This window comes from Glycine max, chromosome 3, assembly GCF_000004515.6.
Source record: "Glycine max cultivar Williams 82 chromosome 3, Glycine_max_v4.0, whole genome shotgun sequence".
In the NCBI taxonomy this organism is placed as follows: domain Eukaryota; kingdom Viridiplantae; phylum Streptophyta; class Magnoliopsida; order Fabales; family Fabaceae; genus Glycine; species Glycine max.
This window is the reverse complement of record NC_016090.4, coordinates 42,301,116-42,320,376: the sequence shown is the minus strand read 5'-3', so window position 1 is coordinate 42,320,376 and position 19,261 is coordinate 42,301,116. Positions and strand designations below refer to the sequence as shown.

Genomic DNA, 19,261 nt, shown 5'->3' with positions numbered 1-19,261 from the left:
TATATATATTATTTTTATATAAAATGGACTTATGAGTTTACAAGTTGAGTCCAAAAGTCTAATCTATAAAACTCTTACCAAATTTATATAAACTTTCGAGTTTGATAATCCTATTTTCGGTTTTAGAAACTTAAAAATGAACAAAAAGAGGTAGAGAAGCAAGTACTGGTACTGTCTAAGATGCTACTACAAAAAGATGAGTGGCAGTGAGTGATGTTATAAAAATAAAATAATAATAATAAAAAAAACAGGTCAAAATAGTACTAAAAGGAGGTGGAGGGACCTTACTATGCATGAAAACCAAACCTCATTGGTGTGTTGTTTTCGATTACACTTGTACGCTTTCATCTCCCTTCTTTCTTTCCTTTTACTTCCACTCTCTCTCTCTCTCCTTTGTGTTTTTAATTTGCTTCTTCATATTGTACGTACCGACATGACTCCAACCTGATGGGGTTAAACACTGCTTCTGCGTAGGATTCGATGCCGCTACTCCTTCTTCAGTTTCTACAACTGAGTTTCATATGTTAGTACTGCTCTCCTTTGTTTCTTCTCCTTCTTGGAGTTTACGGTTATTGTCAACTCACTCTATATATGGAGCTTGACTTTTCTGTTTTTTGGTGTGTGTGTGTGGTATTTTTTGAGAGTATTTTGTTTTTGTGGTTCTTCTAGTGGTGTACTTGGTTTATGTATCTGGGTTTTGTATTATGTATGTAGCTTCATTTCTGGTTTACTGTTTGTACTTTTCTGTTGGTATAGTTGTTGGGCTGTGCTTTTCTTTGATTGTAATTCCCATCTTACTTTTGTCTCCTTCTAATTATCTTCACTTTTATGTCCCGCTTTCAAGCTAAAGTCTTCAGTTTTATTATTGCTTTGGCTTTCTAGATTGGTCTTATTAACTTATTATTATTATTGATTATTGATAAGGCATGGAAATTGAAATTTGTGTTTTGATGTATATTTCAATTCAGCTCCTTTCTATTGATGTTTATGCTGAAGACTGAATAAAAGTCTGAGGTACATACATACTATTTATGTACTGATTCTCCTCTCCTCTTTTATTATTTATGTACTGATTCAGCTGTATATTTGTATTTTCCCCTTGGCCTTACTGTTTGACATGCTTTCGTAATTGTTTTTCCATCTTTGCTTACAGAAAGCTGCTTACTACAAACCAACAAGATTAACTAAGAAATCATCTTTTGGGACGATGCAAACTGTTTATCTTAAAGAGCACGAAGGAAATGCGCACAATTTTGTGGGCACGTTGTCTTCTGCAGCTTCAGCACCCTGGTGGAGTGCTTTTGGATCTCAATCTGTTCATCAGGGAGAGTCTTGTGGCCAAGTGAAACCCTTTTCATTGGAGCTGCCAAACTGCATAGACCAACTTGCTGCCACTAAGCCACTAGCAAGAGGAGCTGACCAAGTGTTGGGTAAAGGGCACATAACTCAGTTTACAATCTTTCCAGGTATTTAATTTGATTTTTTGGATGTATCTCTCACTAGTTGAGTTGTACAATTTTAGTTACACCTGTTCTTCACCAAAATAGTAATTGTAATAAACTGTTTATGGAGTTGTGACTGTATGTGAGTATAACACAGATACCAGCCCACAGCAGATAGTTCCTGACTTTCTGTGCATCTTTTTGTCATAAAATTTTGGGAGATAGATATCATGTGAGGTGATATTTAGGATAAAGAAAAAGTAAAATGATCTGCAGATATCAGTTTAGGATGTGTTTGTGAAAATGTTGAAAATCCGTTCAATGTGAATCCACCAAATATTTCTAGTCACGTTTGATTCCTTGGAATGTGTGTAACGGATGGGCAAACACCTAAACAAAGTTTGGAAAATCAAAGAAAAAGCAAAGAGTATTATTATTTTTTAATTAAGCTTTGTATGGCTACAACAAATCTGTCTCTAGAGTAAACTTAGTTTTTTTTTTCATGAACACAGAACATGGTAAGCTTGAATATGTGGACCTGATTTTGTTTTAAGACATTCTTGGTTGAGAGAAGAATGAAGAATGATAAGCAAACAATGGAACTTGTTGTTGTTCTCAATGATGGGCTGTCATCACCACAAGGAAATAAATTATACATATGAAAGATCTAACGAATTCAACTTAATCTTTCATGTCGATTACTAAAATTAAAGTGTGATTAGCTGTGCTTACTGACTTGTACTGGTGAAAGTAAAATAAAAAATGCCTTCATTAAATGCATTCCAGAGGAGACTTTACCCCTTTCCCCAAAGAAATAGAAAGGTTAAATCACTAATTTGGTCCATGTAGTTTCAATCCAAAATCAAAACCCTTTATAAAGGCCCTTGTAATTTTCAAGCAATGCAAAATGGTCCCTGTTATAGTTCTACAATTTCAATCTAAACAGGGAATAAGGCCAATTAACATGGTTGGTTTGAATTGTTTGAAAACTATAGGGACTTTCTCAATGGTTTTAAAACTTAAATTATAGGGACTAAATTTAATTTTGAGAGGAACAATAAGGAACAAATCATTAATTTTTTTTTTAAATATGCTTTAGAGAGCATATATATCATGACTTTCAATTTTGAGCAAACCGCTTTCCACATACACCTCACAAGGCCACAAGGGACTTCTGCTTTGCTGTATGCTAGGATATTTCAGGAGGAAATCCATAGATTTAGCTACGATGGGATGAAACTTGAAACATGCTAGCAATGGATAGTCTTTGGAAGGGAGACAATCATAGTGAATATGTACATATTCACTCAGACTTTCACACACGGAATTGAACTTGTGTTTTTCTCATTATTTGTATTATGGATGAATCCAATTCCTTCATGAAGAATGATTCCTGTCCCCCCCCACCCTTATTCTCATGCTGTCTTAAAAAATTCCAGAAATATTGGGATCATAGAAATGTTGGTTATCAAATTGTAAGACAGATAGAATAAGATGATCCATTTATCCTTTTAGGCTCATGTGCTACTGATAAAAAAAACACACTTGAAATTGATTTTTTCTTGGTCAAGTTCCGAAGCTAAAATTATATCACAGACTCCAGCAGAATTGTAGACTGCTTAGCAAAACTATTCTATGCATTTTGTTTTTGAACTATTCTATACATCAACTTTCCTGTGGGTAACCGTTAAGACGTTTCTTCTTCAGATGATTGTAAAATGTCAGATGATGCGCAAAAGCTTCAGACAACCATGTCACTGCAGTCATCGCTTACTGATCCACAGTCTCGTTTTGAGATAGGGTTTAGTCTGCCCACGGTAAAACTTCTCTCAAAAGTAACCACTTTGATATTTTAGCATTTCTTTTTTGTGTGTGTAAACATATTTTGCTTTTGCTTGGTATTTTTCCCTTTGTAGATATGTGCAAAATATCCTTATACGGATCAATTTTATGGACTCTTCTCAGCTTATGCACCTCAAATTTCGGTTTGTCTTTTTCTCCAGCAAGCTTCTTAATCCATATAAACCATACCATGCTCTTAACATGCTTTTTTGCCTTCAGTTATCATTTGGTGATCTAGTGCAAATCTTTCTCTATTTACTAAATCATCTATGTAACATCTGTAACAATTTAGGGACGTATAATGCTGCCACTTAACATGACATCTGATGATGAACCAATTTACGTAAATGCTAAGCAGTACCATGGAATCATTAGACGTCGGCAGTCCCGTGCCAAAGCTGTACTTGATCACAAATTGACTAAACGTCGCAAGGTATGATTCCTCATATGGGGGTATCCCAAATATTTTTTCACTTATATTAATGAACATTATAGTCTCAGCTTCACTGGCCTTGAAAAAAAGTAGTTATGATAGGGTGGTCTGGCCTAACTTTTGTAGAAAGTGATAGATTATCTCTTTCAAGCAACGTGCACTATATACCCAAGACAATATGTAGTATATTTGTGTGAGCTGCATACTGCAGATATCATAGTTATTACTCGATACGATTTGACTACTTATCGATTTGTATAAGATGAATCTCATATGACTTCATATCTTGCAATACATTAATGAATCTGTACAATTTGTATCATCAATACAAATCACACGGTTCAACGATTCATTCTTTTTTTCTTTTTCTTTCACTAGTTCTCATGAAAGAAATCAAAAAATCATGAGAAAGAATTGAAGGAGCACTTCTGAACCAATACTATTTGATTATTCCACTACTTTATTTGTCACTCATTCAATGCATGCATTCTATTTGTCACTCACGTTCTATGCTGATCACAGACATTGATTACTTGTGAAATAGTATTATATCCTTTTCACCTTTTATAGTTATTTGGGTTTCATGTTTGTATTACAGCCCTATATGCACGAATCACGCCATCTCCATGCAATGCGGCGACCAAGAGGATGTGGGGGTCGCTTCTTGAACACTAAGAATTCTGTTGACGGAAATGGTAAAATTGGAAATGAAGTGCATAAAACTGTTGGTGAACAATTGCAGTCTAGTGGCTCTCAGAGTTCTGAATTCCTTCAATCTGAGGTTGGAACTTTTAATTCATCAAAAGAGACTAATGGAAGCAGTCCAAATATTTCTGGTTCAGAGGTGACTAGCATGTATTCGCGGGGAGGTCTTGACAGCTTTTCTCTCAATCATCTTGGATCTGCTGTCCACTCTTTTGCAGACATGATAGATGGTGGGCGCGGTATGATCATACCCACCAAATGGGTTGCAGCAGCAGGTAACTGCTGCAACCTTAAAGTTTGATTTGCAAAGAATCAAGGGTGGGCTTGCTGTAGCATTGCACCAGGCCCATCCTCGATGAGGCCAGATGAAGAAGCTTCGTTTCAGTTGCGTGTGCTGACTGTGACAAGTTTCGCTCGGTAAGATCGTCCTCACATCTGGTCTAGGCAATCCATCCTTGGCTCATACTTTGGCAATCCATCCTTGGCTCATTGTAACTGAAGGCAACTCATCCTTGGCTTGATGTACTTGCAGTAATTTGTCTTTCTGCACAGGAATGTTGTTGGCATGGTACAAACTAATGACTTGATATCCTGATGCAGAAGACAACTATGTTTCTGTCTTTGTGTGAAAATGAAAGCATGAAACTCTAGTTATGTGTGCTTCGAATAATGTCTAAACGTGGTGTTGTATTTTGTATTTCTGACTTCGAGGAACAATGTATTATAGAACCTTGTTCTGTGGTCTTTGTTAGAAAAAATAAAGCATTGGTGTGTTTTTCTCCTGTTGAGCAATGCATCCATTTCATTTGGAAAATAGCAAGTCCAGCAAACTGTCCCAATTCCCAACCGATGCAGCATGCAAGTCAAAAAGTAGGTGTAACTAGCCAACTCTTGAAAATTTATTTGGTGGACTATCTGACAACCACATCAATCCATCAGCTAAAAATATATAGTTTGTTTCCATAAATAAGATTTCATTTCATACTTTGGTGGACTTAGGTGATTGATTGGAAAGTCTAGTTAAGAAAAAAAAAAACGCCAGATGGATACTATAGAAGTTTGAGGGAGATTTGTGGCGATTAATAGATGGGGTTATTCACTGAAGCTAGAGGGTACTATAAAATTTCAATCATAAGACTTCCTTTGACAAAAGAAAAAAGAATCATGGTAAGTTAGATGCTATAGTAACACTTTTGTGGCTCTAGGTGCTTTACTCAGTTAATTCGTTTTTCATGTAACATATAATTGCCTGTTCTTTAATAAAAACACACTGCCCGCGATTCAGCGGAAGTCGGACAGAGATGTCGGTTACTTTAGATTTTTTATTTTTTTTTGAAATTTCCTCTAATCATTTTGACTTTTGAGTCAAGGAAATTTGGCTAGAATATTATAGTTTCTAATTTTGGGGAGACAACGGCTCAAATTCTTGCCAAATCACCACCTCCTAGGCATCTGCAAAACAAATTACTCCCTCAACTTCCTTTATCAGCCATTATTTAAGTTCATACTTATCTCATGAGATTACTGATACCAGTGTTTCGAAGGATTGTTATGGAGTGTTCTAGGTGAGTTTTGAACTATTTGTGATTCATTGATTTTAATTGATCAGTAAATTATCCTGATATTTATTTAATACTTTTAAAATTTTACAATCAACATATTCACATCCAACTACTAAGATTATCAATGGTGTATGGTATTACCACTATACAGTACATGCAATACCAATGTAAAGAATAGTCTGTCAACAGATCAGAAATTAGAATGTTAATAATTTTATTGATTTTTATACTAATTATTTCGTAAGTCATTTTTAACAATAGTGTAAAAATTCTTTACATATTATAATAAAATACTTTAATTAAAAACTTTGAATTTTTCACTCAATAATTATTATATAAATTTGTATGTAAAGTTTTTTTTTTTGAATTAGTAACAATCACATATCACCAACCAGATTAATATCTGATCAAATATGAGGACATTTGTGGTTTCTGATGAGAAAAGATTATAAAAATGAAAACCATGATTTTTATTTTTATTTTTGAGTAAAATAATTAGAAAAGAAATGTATGCAGAGAAGTGAGAGTAACATTTGGACTCGTTCCAAGCCGGAAGCAAAGAAACCTTATCCTACTCACCTGTCAATTAGAAAGCCCCAATTCAACAATGGATGTCTCCTCGCAATTTACTTGTCAAGTTTGAAAATTGAAACCGCAACCCTCATTTTCTCTCATTCACCCAATGGCTGCTGTTTCCTCTTCTATCTGCAACAGAATATACAACCTTTCCTTCACACACCCTTCCCTTTCACTCACCACCTGCAACTTCCGTCAAAGACCCATATCCCAAAAACCATTCACTCTCAACCTCAAGTCCCAAAGTTTCACTCTTTCCTTTTTCCCACTTCACCGTCTTCCCCCTCCTTCCGCTGCCTTCGATGGGTTTGAAGTAGCTCAAGACACCACAGAGTTCCAACAAGACGAACCAGAAACAGAACCTGTGGAAAAAACAGAACAAGAGGAAGAGCAAAAGGTTTCTGATTCATACGATGCTGGGAGGCTCTATGTTGGAAACTTGCCATATTCAATCACTAATTCCGCATTGGCTGAGCTCTTTGGAGAAGCTGGCACCGTGGCGTCTGTTGAGGTTTCTTCTTTTGTGCTTATTTTCCTGTTTGATTGATGAATTTAAGGCTTTTGTTGTGCAATCTAATGCTGGTCTTTGTTTGATTGAATTATGTAGATTATGTATGATCGTGTCACGGACAGAAGCAGGGGATTTGCATTTGTTACAATGGGGAATGTTGAGGATGCTAAAGAGGCAATTCGAATGTTTGATGGCTCGGTAAGTCTCATACATTAGCAGCTGCATAATTTCATTCATGAGAAATGCTAGCAACACATTCTTTTCACACTCCTTTATTGTATGTAATTCATGTAAGTCCATATGTGAGTTTCATTCCCCGTTTGGCGGGTTTCATTCCCAAACTAGTGTAGTGAGACACATGAATTTCAATCAATGAGAAAAACATGTTGTAAGGAGAGTGTTAGATTGTGTGTTACTAGCACTCCTATGTGATTTCATTTATGCAATCTTCATAATCATAATCAGAAAGATATGATGTTCTAATTAGTTAATTTGTTTTGTGTTGCTCCCTTTGATCAATGTAGTGCTAGACATTGCCTAGAGTATGTTCTGTTATTTCATTAAATTGTCAAAGGATGATTAGGTCCTTATGAATTATGATAATGGGTTAGTTTGTTTAAACTTATTTGTTAAAAAAAGCACTTATTTTAAATAAAATAAGCAGCTTTCTGTTTTTTTAGTGTTTGTCTAAACTACTTCTGCTTATTCTAAAATTGCTTATTTTAAGTTTAAACAAACTGGCCCAATGACTTATTGGCAAATGATGCATTACATTATTCTTAAAAATTGAAAATTTCCAGGTTACAAAGGAGCATTTTCTTTCTTTTGGCACTATTTATAGTTTTATACTAATATTTATCTATAGAGGAGTGTTGGCAAGACACTATTATTGTATGATTCTTAATATATTTTAGCCAATAAAAGTGTGGTATTCAAAACTGTGAGAGTTTTGTAATAAATTATCATTTCAATGCTAATGCTAATGAATGTTTTGTGAACAGCAAGTTGGTGGTAGGACTGTTAAGGTAAACTTCCCAGAGGTACCCAAAGGAGGGGAAAGGTTGGTAATGGGGTCCAAAATACGGAACAGTTACAGAGGTTTTGTAGACAGCCCTCACAAGATCTATGCTGGAAACCTTGGCTGGGGACTGACCTCACAGGGTCTTAGGGAAGCTTTTGCTGAGCAGCCAGGCGTATTGAGTGCCAAGGTCATCTATGAGAGGGACAGTGGAAGATCTCGAGGTTTTGGGTTTGTTTCTTTTGAAACTGCTGAATCTGCACAGGCTGCTTTGGACATTATGAATGGTGTGGTAAGAACAATTTTGGTACATTAGTTTTGCAACTTCAAGTTCATCTTATGATATCACTCATATTAGTCTAACCATATGACCATTCCTTCTGAATGTAATGTTATTTTTTCAGGAGGTACAAGGTCGGCCCTTGCGGTTGAATTTGGCTGAAGCAAGGGCACCTTCATCTCCTCCAGTAATTCAGAAAAATGTAGGAAGCAATGTTGAAAGCTCGGAATTGGTGTCTAGTGCCAGCACATAAGGAAATATGGTCGATCAAAATTTTGCCCGCAAAATGCACGTCATTCAGCTTCTTCCTGAAAGGTTTCTCTTGGCAAATTTCCTGTCAATTGCTAGTCACTTTGGTATACACTAACTAGACCTTCAGGCAGTTGTGAAATGTACTTGTTATTGAACATATCTATAAGGGGTCGATGTTAATTATACAGTTTGTAATTATGAAAGTCTACCTTTCACAGTTTGGTGAACTAATAATTTCTTCAAGTGGTAATTCTTTTAAGTCCTAACCTTCTGTTGAGAGGGAAAATACTGTTGGCTGGTAATAGAGAAACAAGCTTGGCTACGAGCATGTTCCAAAGCCAATAATACTTAAACTAAAGAACCCGCTTTGATGTTAGCAAAAGAGTAATTCAAGTCATTTATATATCGTGATTACTTTGCATATAATTTTAATAGTGCCAAATTGATAATTATCAAATAACCTAGATGATTGGCAACAAATTTTTCATGAGAATGATTGGTAACCCTTTTAGGGTGTTTGTAACAGAATTTTGTGGCAAACAGTAAGTATCATAAAACTCGAAATAAAGAAGAAAGAAAAATCTGAAGTGGTACTTGATATCACGCTTTTAGATCGAAGTTCATCATTGTCATTTGTCAACAACAGATTTTATGACATTTAATTGAATAACAATATAACATGTTCACACAAGGCATGATGTTACGAGTGACAAACTGACCGTTGTATCATCTTACACTAGGCTTGAACAGTTGAACTCATACTGACTTCAAAAAAAAAAAGTGCAAAGCAACAACAATGTTTTGAGGCACATAGGAGACTACAGATCGACCACCAATCAGCCTTCTTTGATTTACTTCCAGTCATGACATTCTAAACATTAACCATCATTGCGGCTTATCGGCTCCTTTTGGCTTCTGGTTCAGTATCATAGTATCATAGAATGTAATAATTTGTTCTACACTCATTAAACTGGCCTCTGGAAATCAGTTCTTGATTTGTCACTACCAAGCTTTCTAAAGAAAATGAGGATTTGGTCTATAGAACAGATCCGAATATAAGCAAAGAAAAGGCCAAATCACTAGCAAGTTTTTTTATGTAGAATTACCGCCAAAGAGCATCAGCTGCAGAATCCAAGTCATGAGGGAAAAATATCCTGCAAAGCAAAAAATTTATTGGAGCTCCGGAAGACATTATGTGAGCAATACACACGCGCACCAATGAATACCAAAAGGGACATTCCTTAGCCAACGAGTCACCAGTAAATTAGGCAAGCAGAGCATGAAATTAAAATCGTTATCTAGTAGTCTAGTACTGGTCCAAGGTAGGCTTAGCAATGAGAAATTTAATATATATATTATTATTATTTTGATTTTCTCATCAAATCTTGATCTTTATTGTTAAAGAAACTTTATCTTATATTTTATAATTTTATCAAATTTTTACTAAATTTCTCACTTTTAATTTTTAAAATTATTTTATATCCCAATTCTAACTTAAGTACTCTAATATTTAGATTGAAATTAATATGTCATGTGTTTCGAGTAGAAAAAACATGAGCCGCATGACCAAATTTATTCATTTATTTATTTTTAAAAAATAATATAATCAATTATTTTTTTTAAAAAAAAAGTCTCAGAAAATCAAAAACTAGATTAAACTAAAATGTATATATATACCTCAAATATGAAAGAATCCCATGGATAAATCTTATGTGCTTCTACTCGAGACAACACTTATTATACATAATATGAATGAAATAAAAAACAGTTACTAACAAATAAAGAACCCAAATAAATGTAAATAAAAAATACAATAATACTCAAACTAATATAGATGTTAACTTAAAAAAAAAACTAGTACAGAGATTTATTATCTCTTACTGATTTAGAGGTTGTAACAATCTTGTATTCCATTTGACATATTATGGAAAAACACATAATAAAGATTAATAATTAATTGAAGAAACAAAAAATTTCAAGAAATAAAAGACTTTTATTTTTTTAAATGATAACTCAATTGATTAAATTTTGTGAAACTTTTTTTTTAAAAAAAATCCACTTTAGTTTTATCTAGTTTAAATTTTGTGAGACTTTTTTTTAAAAAAAAAAAAGTTGATTATTTTTTTTTCTAAAATAAATAAATTGGTCTTGCAGTCGATTGTGTTTTTTCTACTCAAAACTCTCAGACATATTATTTTCAATCTAACTATAAGGTTATTTAAGTTGAAATTGGGATATGAAATAATTTTAAAGATTAAAATTGAGAAATTTAGTAGAAATTTGATAAAATTATAAGATATAAGATAAAGTCTTTTTTAACTGTAAAGATTAAAGTTTGACAAAAAAAATTAAAATAATAAAAATATATATATTAAAAGGCAATTTAAAAAATATATTACTTAAGTACTAAACAAATATGAGCATTAAATTATAAACACATAATAATAATAATAATAATAATAATAATAATAATAATAATAATAATAATCATTAGTCACACTCTATTATTAACATTCGAATATATTTGTCGCACTTTTATATTTTCGAGGACTAAATTTTGTATTATCATCTTTTTAGGGATATATCTGTCATTGAAGTGAAAAGATGAAAAGTAAAAAAAAAATATTATGATAAATATGCCCATATACTGGCAATTCATGTTGGTTATTATTTCAGTGACAAATTTATCCTTCTGTGCCACGTAGGCGACTTTATTAACGGTGACAGAGAAAGTTAACAGCATGATATATTTGTTACACTTTTTACACTTTCAAAGACTAAATTTTGTATTCTCATCTTTCATGAGCGCACATTTGTCAGTGAATTACACATTAAGGGAGAAAAATGACTATTTATCCTTTTTTTCTCAATTCTCAAATTACACTATATTGTGTCTTTTTCTCGATTCTCAAATTACACTATATTCTGTCTTTTTTTTACATTATGTTTATTCTTTTTTGTCAACTCGTTAATTAACGTCAATTAAAATATGTGAATAGAAATTATCCTAATATTTTTGTTACACTTGCACTCCTGTGTTTTTTTCAAATTACACATGATATCACTCCTTTTTTATATTACTTTTATCACCTTTATGTGTTAACGTCGTTAAGTAATATCAATTAAAATACGTGAGCATACGAAATTGTCATAACATCTTTATTAAATACTTAATAACACATTAACAATTGATCCTGTGAATGGATTTTTCTTAAGACAATAACAATTTTTTCTTTAATATTTGACTTTTACTTCATTGTTATTAACACTTGAAGAACATGTCGCTTTTGATTGAGACATTATATCAAACTCCTAACTATCAAAAATAAATATTTCAAAAAAATTAAAAACACAAATGCAAGAGCAAATATACTAAAATTTAAAACAAATGACCGTATTCAATCAATAGACATTGTCGAGAACACGTCCAACAAAAATGTAACAACCAAATGACCCAACACGTACCAAAAAATTTGAGTTAAGAAGAAGAAGAAGAAGAATGAAGCGTGTTAGCACATGCGTAACCAACAAGATGGGTTCACGTCCAACAAAAAATTGGGTTCACGTCTAATTAGAAAAAAAATTTTAAAATATATTCAGGTTCAAAATAGTGTCATATATTTTATGGAATTAAAAGGAAGAAGATGTGAGTATTTTGGACATCAATTTTCATTAAAAGTCATGTGACCAACATGTACTTATTCTATGTTAAATTATTAAACAAGAGGGAGAAGATCTGGATGTAATGTGAGTTAAAAATTAAGAAATTTTTTTAAGGTAAAAATAAATAAATATCAGATCTAATTTGAAAAAAAAAAAACAAAGAAATGTGAGTATGATTGACTCGGAATAGCATAAAGCTAATTGGGCCTGCCTTTTTCGGCCGTGTCCAATTTTCCATTCAATCTTTATATTTAAGTAATTTTTTTTCTTTTTCTGAATGTTAGAATAAGATAATAATGACTTATATTTTTTTTTAATTTCAAAAAATATATTTTTTAATCTTTTATAAAATAAAATTTAAATGTTGGAGACTCAAAATAACAATCACCAAAATTTCAAAGATGAAAAATTTATTTTATATATATATATCCACACTTCCTTGTTAACATGAACAACATCATCCTTTGCCTCCATTCTCTTCTCTTTCCTCTTCTTTGAGAGAGGCCAAGAACTCAAAAAGAAAAATTAAAGTGCTTTAATTAGCTCCAGCCTAGCCTTCATGCTAGTAAAAGTTACATTGTCGGGAAAATCCTCAAAGAGACGTTAAACAACGGCAAGGAAAAAATTAAAGCACGTACACTACACGTATAGTATATATGATCACAGAAAGAAAGGCATGCATTTTCACATGGCAGCTTTGACTTGACTACCAAGTTTTGATGTTAGAATATCCCATATATTATATTATATAGCCACCACTCACCGATGATAACACCATCAATTTCTGAAAACAATAGGGAGAATTATGACCAACACGATGATGAAGAGCAGAACGGCGAAACAAGTGAAGTTACGGGTGTTCTTCTGATGATTCCTCACGACCTGCAAATGCTGTACCCCTTTGCTCACGAAGGAGTTTGCGAGTTCCACGTGGCTCTCTATGTCATCCAAGTGTTCACCCTGGTGTTGGATCAACACTGCCATGTCCATGAACACTTGGTGCAGCTCGTGTAGGCTTCTCTCTATCTCTTTCATCGTGCCGTGCCTCTCTCGAATCTCTTGGATTGTGTCCATGACACTGGCTCTCCCTTGCTGTTGGATGGCTTTCTGTAAGAATGTTTCGCTCTCACCTGCTCCACCACAATGTATATAAATGTGATTAGTAACACACACAATTGTCTACAACCTGATTAATTTTGCGCAATTCATGCCCATCTCATCACGTCCTCAGTTCATTGCTAGATGCAAAACTTTGTAGCTAGCTATATATGATTATACCGATGTACTATTAATTATTTTTATAACCTAATGTGATTTTTATTAATTTAACTGTTGAGGTATTATTAAAATTATATGTATAAAATTTTGTTAAAATTGAACAATATTAAGTAATAAAATAATTTATATTGTAGTATATTTTAAAATGTTTATATTATATTGATTTTAATCTATATGAAGAAAATAATAAATAATTTTTTATTAATATAGAATTTTATATATATAATTTATGTGAAAGAAAATTTCAATACAATTGTGAATATAATTATTATCAAAATTATACTAATGTAATTTAATCTCTGTTCGTATATATATTTCTCACTATTAGAATTAAGATTTAAAATGACTTGGCAGGTGACAAATGGTGTCTCATGATACCTTGAAATTGTAATGGCTTGACTCAAAGGTCTAAGTTGAGTATGATAGTCATACTAATACAAAGTACTCAATCTAAAACTATATATATATATATATATATATATATATATATATATATATATATATAAATAAAATTGAGTATGGCAATAAAAAAAAACTCAATCTACGTTAGTCGTGTAAAGAATTTTCACCTGTGGAATACCAACAATTTTTCTATATTTTACCCATAAAACTTCTCAAAAACTAAACAAACACATGCATAAAGATGATTAATTGACATTAAATGTTAAATTTAATTAGTAAAACGAAATCATTAATAACTTTTTTTTTTGAAGATATAAAATGATCGAAAAAGTTATATTAAAATAATTTAACTCTTGTAAAAAGTTATCAAAAAAGAAAATATACGTTTTTGAACAGAAAGAACAAAATGTAACTGTAGTTCCTCAAGTACTCCTTCTGCAATTAGAATTAGAATTTCGCTTGAATACCTAATGTGTTGGTCTTTAATGTAAAACTTTTATTACAGAAATGATTGAGGTAAAACTTGAATCGAATTGTGATTAATATATTATTACCCGTAGAGATGAGGAGGTCGATGGTTTCTTGATCAGGGTTCTCTCCAGTGACAGCGTAGTATCTACGTTGCACGGTGTCTCTGTACTCGTACGATATCTGCTCCCTCAGCTTATTGAAACTCGCCATGGACTGTCTAAGGTTCTTGGTCAAGGCCCCCACCAGCGCGGTTCGGGTCCGGTCGGAGTATGAACCGGGCCCGCAATCGGGCAAGGAGAGGGTGGCTTGGTTGGCACGGTGGAGAGCCGCCAAGCGACCCTTGACGTGCTTGGCTTTGGTGAGAGAGAGAGCCACGTCCAGGTCCATGCGAGACCGTAGCTCCCTAACGCCCTTTGGGCTGTGAAGCGCTTTTCCGTTTTGGTTTGTAGCATCAAGGCTTAGGTGGAGACGCTCTAGCTCCTTCAAGTCCTCCTTCACTGATTCCACTTCTTCCAAGAACTTCTCCAACTCCATTATGCCACCACCTTCTGTTATCTCAATCACATGCTCTTCTTGTTTTCCCTTTGAGAACAAACCTGATAACAAGTCGTTCATTCTATTTATTCGATCTCTACTTCACTCCGTTTAAGATATATAACAGGATTGTCTCTCATAGAGAATATCAGTTTTATGTAAAAAAAAAAAAGAAAAAAAAGAATAAAAGAATAAAAGGTTGTTTTGAGAATTAGAAAATTAAGGATTGTGTTGGGTTTTATAGGGTGGCTGCTGATGTACTTGTTTCATTGAAATCTAAAATTGCTGGTGGATAGAATCAACCTAGTACTTGAAAGGGGAGAGATCATGGTTATCTGGTCAAATATGGATGAATCGGTGGAATTTGTTTTTGTAGATTTCATATATACTTGAAGCTTAATAGTAGCTAGGCTGAAACTATAGTTGAAGTGTAATGGTGTTCTACGGCGTGTACCGGCTGAACATGAAGCTTCCTATGGATACTTATGGTCCTTCGACGTTGGAACTAGTTTCAGTACAACACTTATCCAAATTAAACTCGTTCGGTTTAATTAATTTCTTACTATTAATTCCATTATAATTATTTGAAGAAAAAAATTGGCATTCTATAAACGTGATGTATACAAGGGAAGTTGTAGCAAAGTCTCTAATACATTCTTTTTAAGGAACTATACTATGTATTATTATTATTATTTGAAATTTAATAAAAATTATAAAATCATGAATGAGATTGATTAAATAAGAAGTGACTTTTACAAATTTTTATGATATTAATAAAGTTTATTCATTAATAAAAAGTAATTAAAAATATGTTAAAAAGTATATATATATATATATATATATATATATATATATATATATCACTTAAGTTTTTATTTTTTATATATACAAGTTTCAAAAGCATACTCTTACAAAACACCTTTTGAATATTTCTTTTCAGCGGAAGAATCACTGTTCAATTATATTATATTAGGGGTGTTGTTCGTGAGATGAGTCAAAACTTATTCTTAACCAGCTAAAAAATTTCATAAGGAGATTTTTTATTTAAACTCAAACACGATACGATTAAAAATTGACAATATATGAGAGAATATAATGTGAATCTAATTTATTCACATAATATATTAATTTCATGTTATTATATATAGTTAAATTGTAAGAAATCTGCAAATGTTATTGAAGTGTTTTATTTTAACAATTAAGGTATATTTTATAATATATATTTCAAGACAAAATATCAATACAAAAGAAATGTTAAGAATATATTTTTTAACATATTTTTTTAAATATAGCTTAACTCCTTGAAAATCATATCAATTCGTCCGAGCAATGATTAAAACGATAAGTCCAAGTATCAAATCTATAGGAACTTTAACTTTATTTAGAATTTGTATATTTTTAATTTTAAGTGGATAATTGACTAAATTCGATATTTGTCTGATAATGATATGAAAATATAAAATTTAACATTAATACAGATAATTAAATAGAACACATTAAAGAGGTAAAACAAAGGGTGATAATTGTCGGTTGATGCAGAGTTTCATGACGTGTTGGGTGTTTGTTTGGCCTATCGAAATTATTCTTTATGCAATATTAGAGATTTTTCACTATTAAACATTATTCCAATTATTACATTCCTCTACTAACCTATCCTAACCATGATCCCTTATGTGAAAGAGTCTAAATTATCTAATTTCACTCTTAATCCCTTAAAAGTTACATCAAATAATTTAGTTTAAGAATAAAGATGCATAATTAAGGCTAAATAATATCATTCTATCCCTAGACATTAATTACTTAGATACCCTTTTCAAGTTCTTAGGGTGCTAACATTTTTCAATGAGTAAACCCTATAACATACATGTGCAAGAGTGATTAAACCATAAAAAGACAATAAACAAAAAAAAGCAATAATATTAAAATAACATTAAATGAATAGTGAGAATCATTACATCAAAAGTGTTTGGTTGTTGAGCTCTCAACAATAGATGATTTAGTCTCTCATTATCATGAAAGACTTACAAATACAAAAAGGAAACAAGAGGAATGGAAGAAAGGATCCTCAAGTGAGTGGATTTTTTTCTCTTCTCTTGTGTCCTAGCCCTATTCATATATCTGAGTATCCCCTTTGGTACAATGCTCTCCCTCTTTTTATCTTCAAAATGTTACACAATCATATTTTTTTGACAATGACTGTGCGTTAAGCCTGCATGTGCACGCTGAGCACACATATAAAGTCCAGTCGACTTAAGTGAGCGCACGTTAAGCCGTCAGATGCATGCTTAGCACCCATGCACGTTGTAATTGGCCTCCAGATTGACTCCTTGCGTTGAGTAGTTGTAGTTACACTAAATGTGCTACTCTAGTTCTTCAACATCTTCGTGACCTCCTGTTGTGTCACTTACTACAAAAAAATAGAACTAACTTTAGCATTCAATGGATACAAACTCAAAAGAAGCTAAATTTTTAACTCAAAAGAAATGTTAAAAGAGAGAAAATTAGATAATTATCATGTGATTTAAATATACAAATTACGTATGCATAACAATTGTCAATATATTCTTTCTTATTAGTTAAAATTTATTAAAAATTATATAATTTTATAGATTTCACATCTTATTTAATAAATCTTTATACTTCTTTAAATTTTATAGTTTTTTTTATACATTTTAATCAATAGAAATGTTAAAAAAATTAGATTATGTGTGTGTGTTTTAGTTGTGTGTGTTTTTTAGCACTTCTGGTCAATATAAATATAATACCGTGTTAAGAAAGTATTATTCGTCAAACTTAAAAGTTGTATTATTAATACACAATTTTTCAAAGAGTTAATTTAATTATTATGCAATGACATGTTTTTCAATCACGAGTCAAAGTTAGTATGATTTTTATGGTATTTATTTAAAAAATTAATAAATTTATCATATGATAATATATAATAATTATAGTGTAAAATTATTTGCTGTCGGTGCATAATCTTGTTTTTTCTCTTGTTTAGAAACTATATTTTTTAAAAAGAACATTTAAAACATTAAATTGAGTGGGGAACATTTTGAACTTGTCTCTAAAATACACAGACTCTAATTTTTTAACCCAAACTTGTCATCCAAAGTAACTTTGAGATACGCGTCATGAACATTCATACTTTTTATACCATACTTTAAAAAAAAATATATAAACTTCATTAAGTTTATAAGAAAACTTTAGGAATTATTTTATCCTCTTCTATAAGTACCCGTTAAAGTGTTTATCAAAACTAGCTTTATAAATATATTTTTAAAAATATTTTTTCTCACCCCTTCGAGTATAATTTGAAGAAGAAAAAAAAAAGAAACAATTTTTAGAGACTAAGAAAGAAATGCAAAAAATAATTAAAAAGAAATAGATAATGAGTGATAATTTTACCTGAGTTGAATAGAAAAAGAGAAAGAAATAGTAAATATAATGAGTGATTTCATCAATAAAAAAAAAGACAAATGTAAAAAAAATAATTAAAAATAGATATTCCAGTGGATCACAGTGAAATGAAAAAAAATTAAAAGAAAAAAAGAGTTCAGAAGGGGTTGTCACTAGGATTATATATAAAAAAAGCTTCAATATGTTTTTAAGTTCTTTAAATTTGAGATGAGTTTGTTTTAGAATTTTTAATTTTAAATTTGATTTTTTTAATTCGTATAATTTGAAAGGGAAAAAAGAAGAATAGAGTTTGTTCTAGTCCTTCTACTCTAACATTTTCTGTCCAAGCATCATCAAAATTAATACTTACAAAAAAATACATATAAAAAGGTTTTTATAATAAAAAGGTAAAATCAGAATGAGTTATCATGTAAATAATTTATAACCCGTTAATCACGTAAACAAAGTCTCTAACAACTTTTGGACAAAGGGGTTGATTTTTTTTCGTTCAAATTGCATTAACTAAAAAAATTAATTTTAAATTTAGAGGATAAAAAATAAGCTTACTCCAAATTTAAATAACTTAACCCTGGAAAAAATATATGAATTCAAGAGTCCGTTACCAATGTGAAATGTGCCAGTCTGTCACCAACCTACTTGCACATTCTTATTCTTACGGAATGGTACCCCAAGTTAAATTGTGCAATTTTATACCAAAAAATAGTAATTAATGTATAGAAGAAGAAAAAACGATAAAATAATTTTGGCACAATATTGCTTAAACACATCTTGATACGATTGCAAACTCAAGATCGCTTAGCTCTTAATAGCTAGCAATGTGTCTGTAACTTTTGTTGTCTTGTATTTTTAAATATTTATTTAAACAATTAGAA

The 19,261-nt window shown here is 31.7% G+C and overlaps 3 protein-coding genes across 5 annotated transcripts; 2 read left to right on the top strand and 1 right to left on the bottom strand.

Annotated features, from left to right (window-relative positions):
- Positions 1 to 287: 287 nt before the first annotated feature.
- NF-YA03 (nuclear transcription factor Y subunit A-3) lies at positions 288 to 5,210 on the top strand. 3 transcript variants are annotated; one of them, XM_014773924.3, is made up of 7 exons: positions 288 to 523; positions 969 to 1,033; positions 1,154 to 1,466; positions 3,150 to 3,259; positions 3,359 to 3,427; positions 3,577 to 3,717; positions 4,316 to 5,204. In XM_014773924.3, exons 3-7 carry the CDS (start codon positions 1,208 to 1,210, stop codon positions 4,721 to 4,723), a joined length of 987 nt encoding a protein of 328 aa, XP_014629410.1. In that variant the 5' UTR covers positions 288 to 523; positions 969 to 1,033; positions 1,154 to 1,207; the 3' UTR covers positions 4,724 to 5,204. The 3 variants fall into 3 exon arrangements, with proteins under 3 accessions (XP_014629410.1, XP_003521500.1, NP_001340583.1); NM_001353654.1 differs by having other exon boundaries at positions 305 to 523; positions 969 to 1,014; positions 4,316 to 5,210; XM_003521452.4 differs by lacking the exon at positions 969 to 1,033 and having other exon boundaries at positions 289 to 523.
- A 1,284-nt stretch (positions 5,211 to 6,494) lies between these two features.
- Positions 6,495 to 8,864, top strand: LOC100799014 (putative chloroplast RNA-binding protein 33). The gene is made up of 4 exons (NM_001361132.1): positions 6,495 to 7,071; positions 7,168 to 7,269; positions 8,073 to 8,381; positions 8,494 to 8,864. Exons 1-4 carry the CDS (start codon positions 6,667 to 6,669, stop codon positions 8,620 to 8,622), a joined length of 945 nt encoding a protein of 314 aa, NP_001348061.1. The 5' UTR covers positions 6,495 to 6,666; the 3' UTR covers positions 8,623 to 8,864.
- A 3,813-nt stretch (positions 8,865 to 12,677) lies between these two features.
- LOC100810727 (syntaxin-121) lies at positions 12,678 to 15,439 on the bottom strand. The gene is made up of 2 exons (XM_041014161.1): positions 14,519 to 15,439; positions 12,678 to 13,414 (listed from the first exon to the last, which is right to left on the bottom strand). The coding sequence occupies exons 1-2, from the start codon at positions 15,048 to 15,050 to the stop codon at positions 13,062 to 13,064; spliced, it is 885 nt and encodes a 294-aa protein (XP_040870095.1). The 5' UTR covers positions 15,051 to 15,439; the 3' UTR covers positions 12,678 to 13,061.
- Positions 15,440 to 19,261: the final 3,822 nt, after the last annotated feature.

What these genes read in the sequence shown, in the direction of transcription:
- NF-YA03 (NM_001353654.1), top strand. Translation starts at nt 1,208, where the DNA reads ATGCAAACTGTTTATCTTAAAGAGCACGAAGGAAATGCGCACAATTTT. An exon ending in TCAGTTTACAATCTTTCCAG is followed by an intron (nt 1,467 to 3,149) that starts GTATTTAATTTG and finishes TTTCTTCTTCAG; the next exon opens with ATGATTGTAAAATGTCAGAT. An exon ending in TAGGGTTTAGTCTGCCCACG is followed by an intron (nt 3,260 to 3,358) that starts GTAAAACTTCTC and finishes TTCCCTTTGTAG; the next exon opens with ATATGTGCAAAATATCCTTA.
- LOC100810727 (XM_041014161.1), bottom strand. Translation starts at nt 15,050, where the DNA reads ATGAACGACTTGTTATCAGGTTTGTTCTCAAAGGGAAAACAAGAAGAG. An exon ending in CGACCTCCTCATCTCTACGG is followed by an intron (nt 13,415 to 14,518) that starts GTAATAATATAT and finishes GTGGTGGAGCAG; the next exon opens with GTGAGAGCGAAACATTCTTA.
- LOC100799014 (NM_001361132.1), top strand. Translation starts at nt 6,667, where the DNA reads ATGGCTGCTGTTTCCTCTTCTATCTGCAACAGAATATACAACCTTTCC. An exon ending in TTCGAATGTTTGATGGCTCG is followed by an intron (nt 7,270 to 8,072) that starts GTAAGTCTCATA and finishes TTTTGTGAACAG; the next exon opens with CAAGTTGGTGGTAGGACTGT. An exon ending in TGGACATTATGAATGGTGTG is followed by an intron (nt 8,382 to 8,493) that starts GTAAGAACAATT and finishes TTATTTTTTCAG; the next exon opens with GAGGTACAAGGTCGGCCCTT.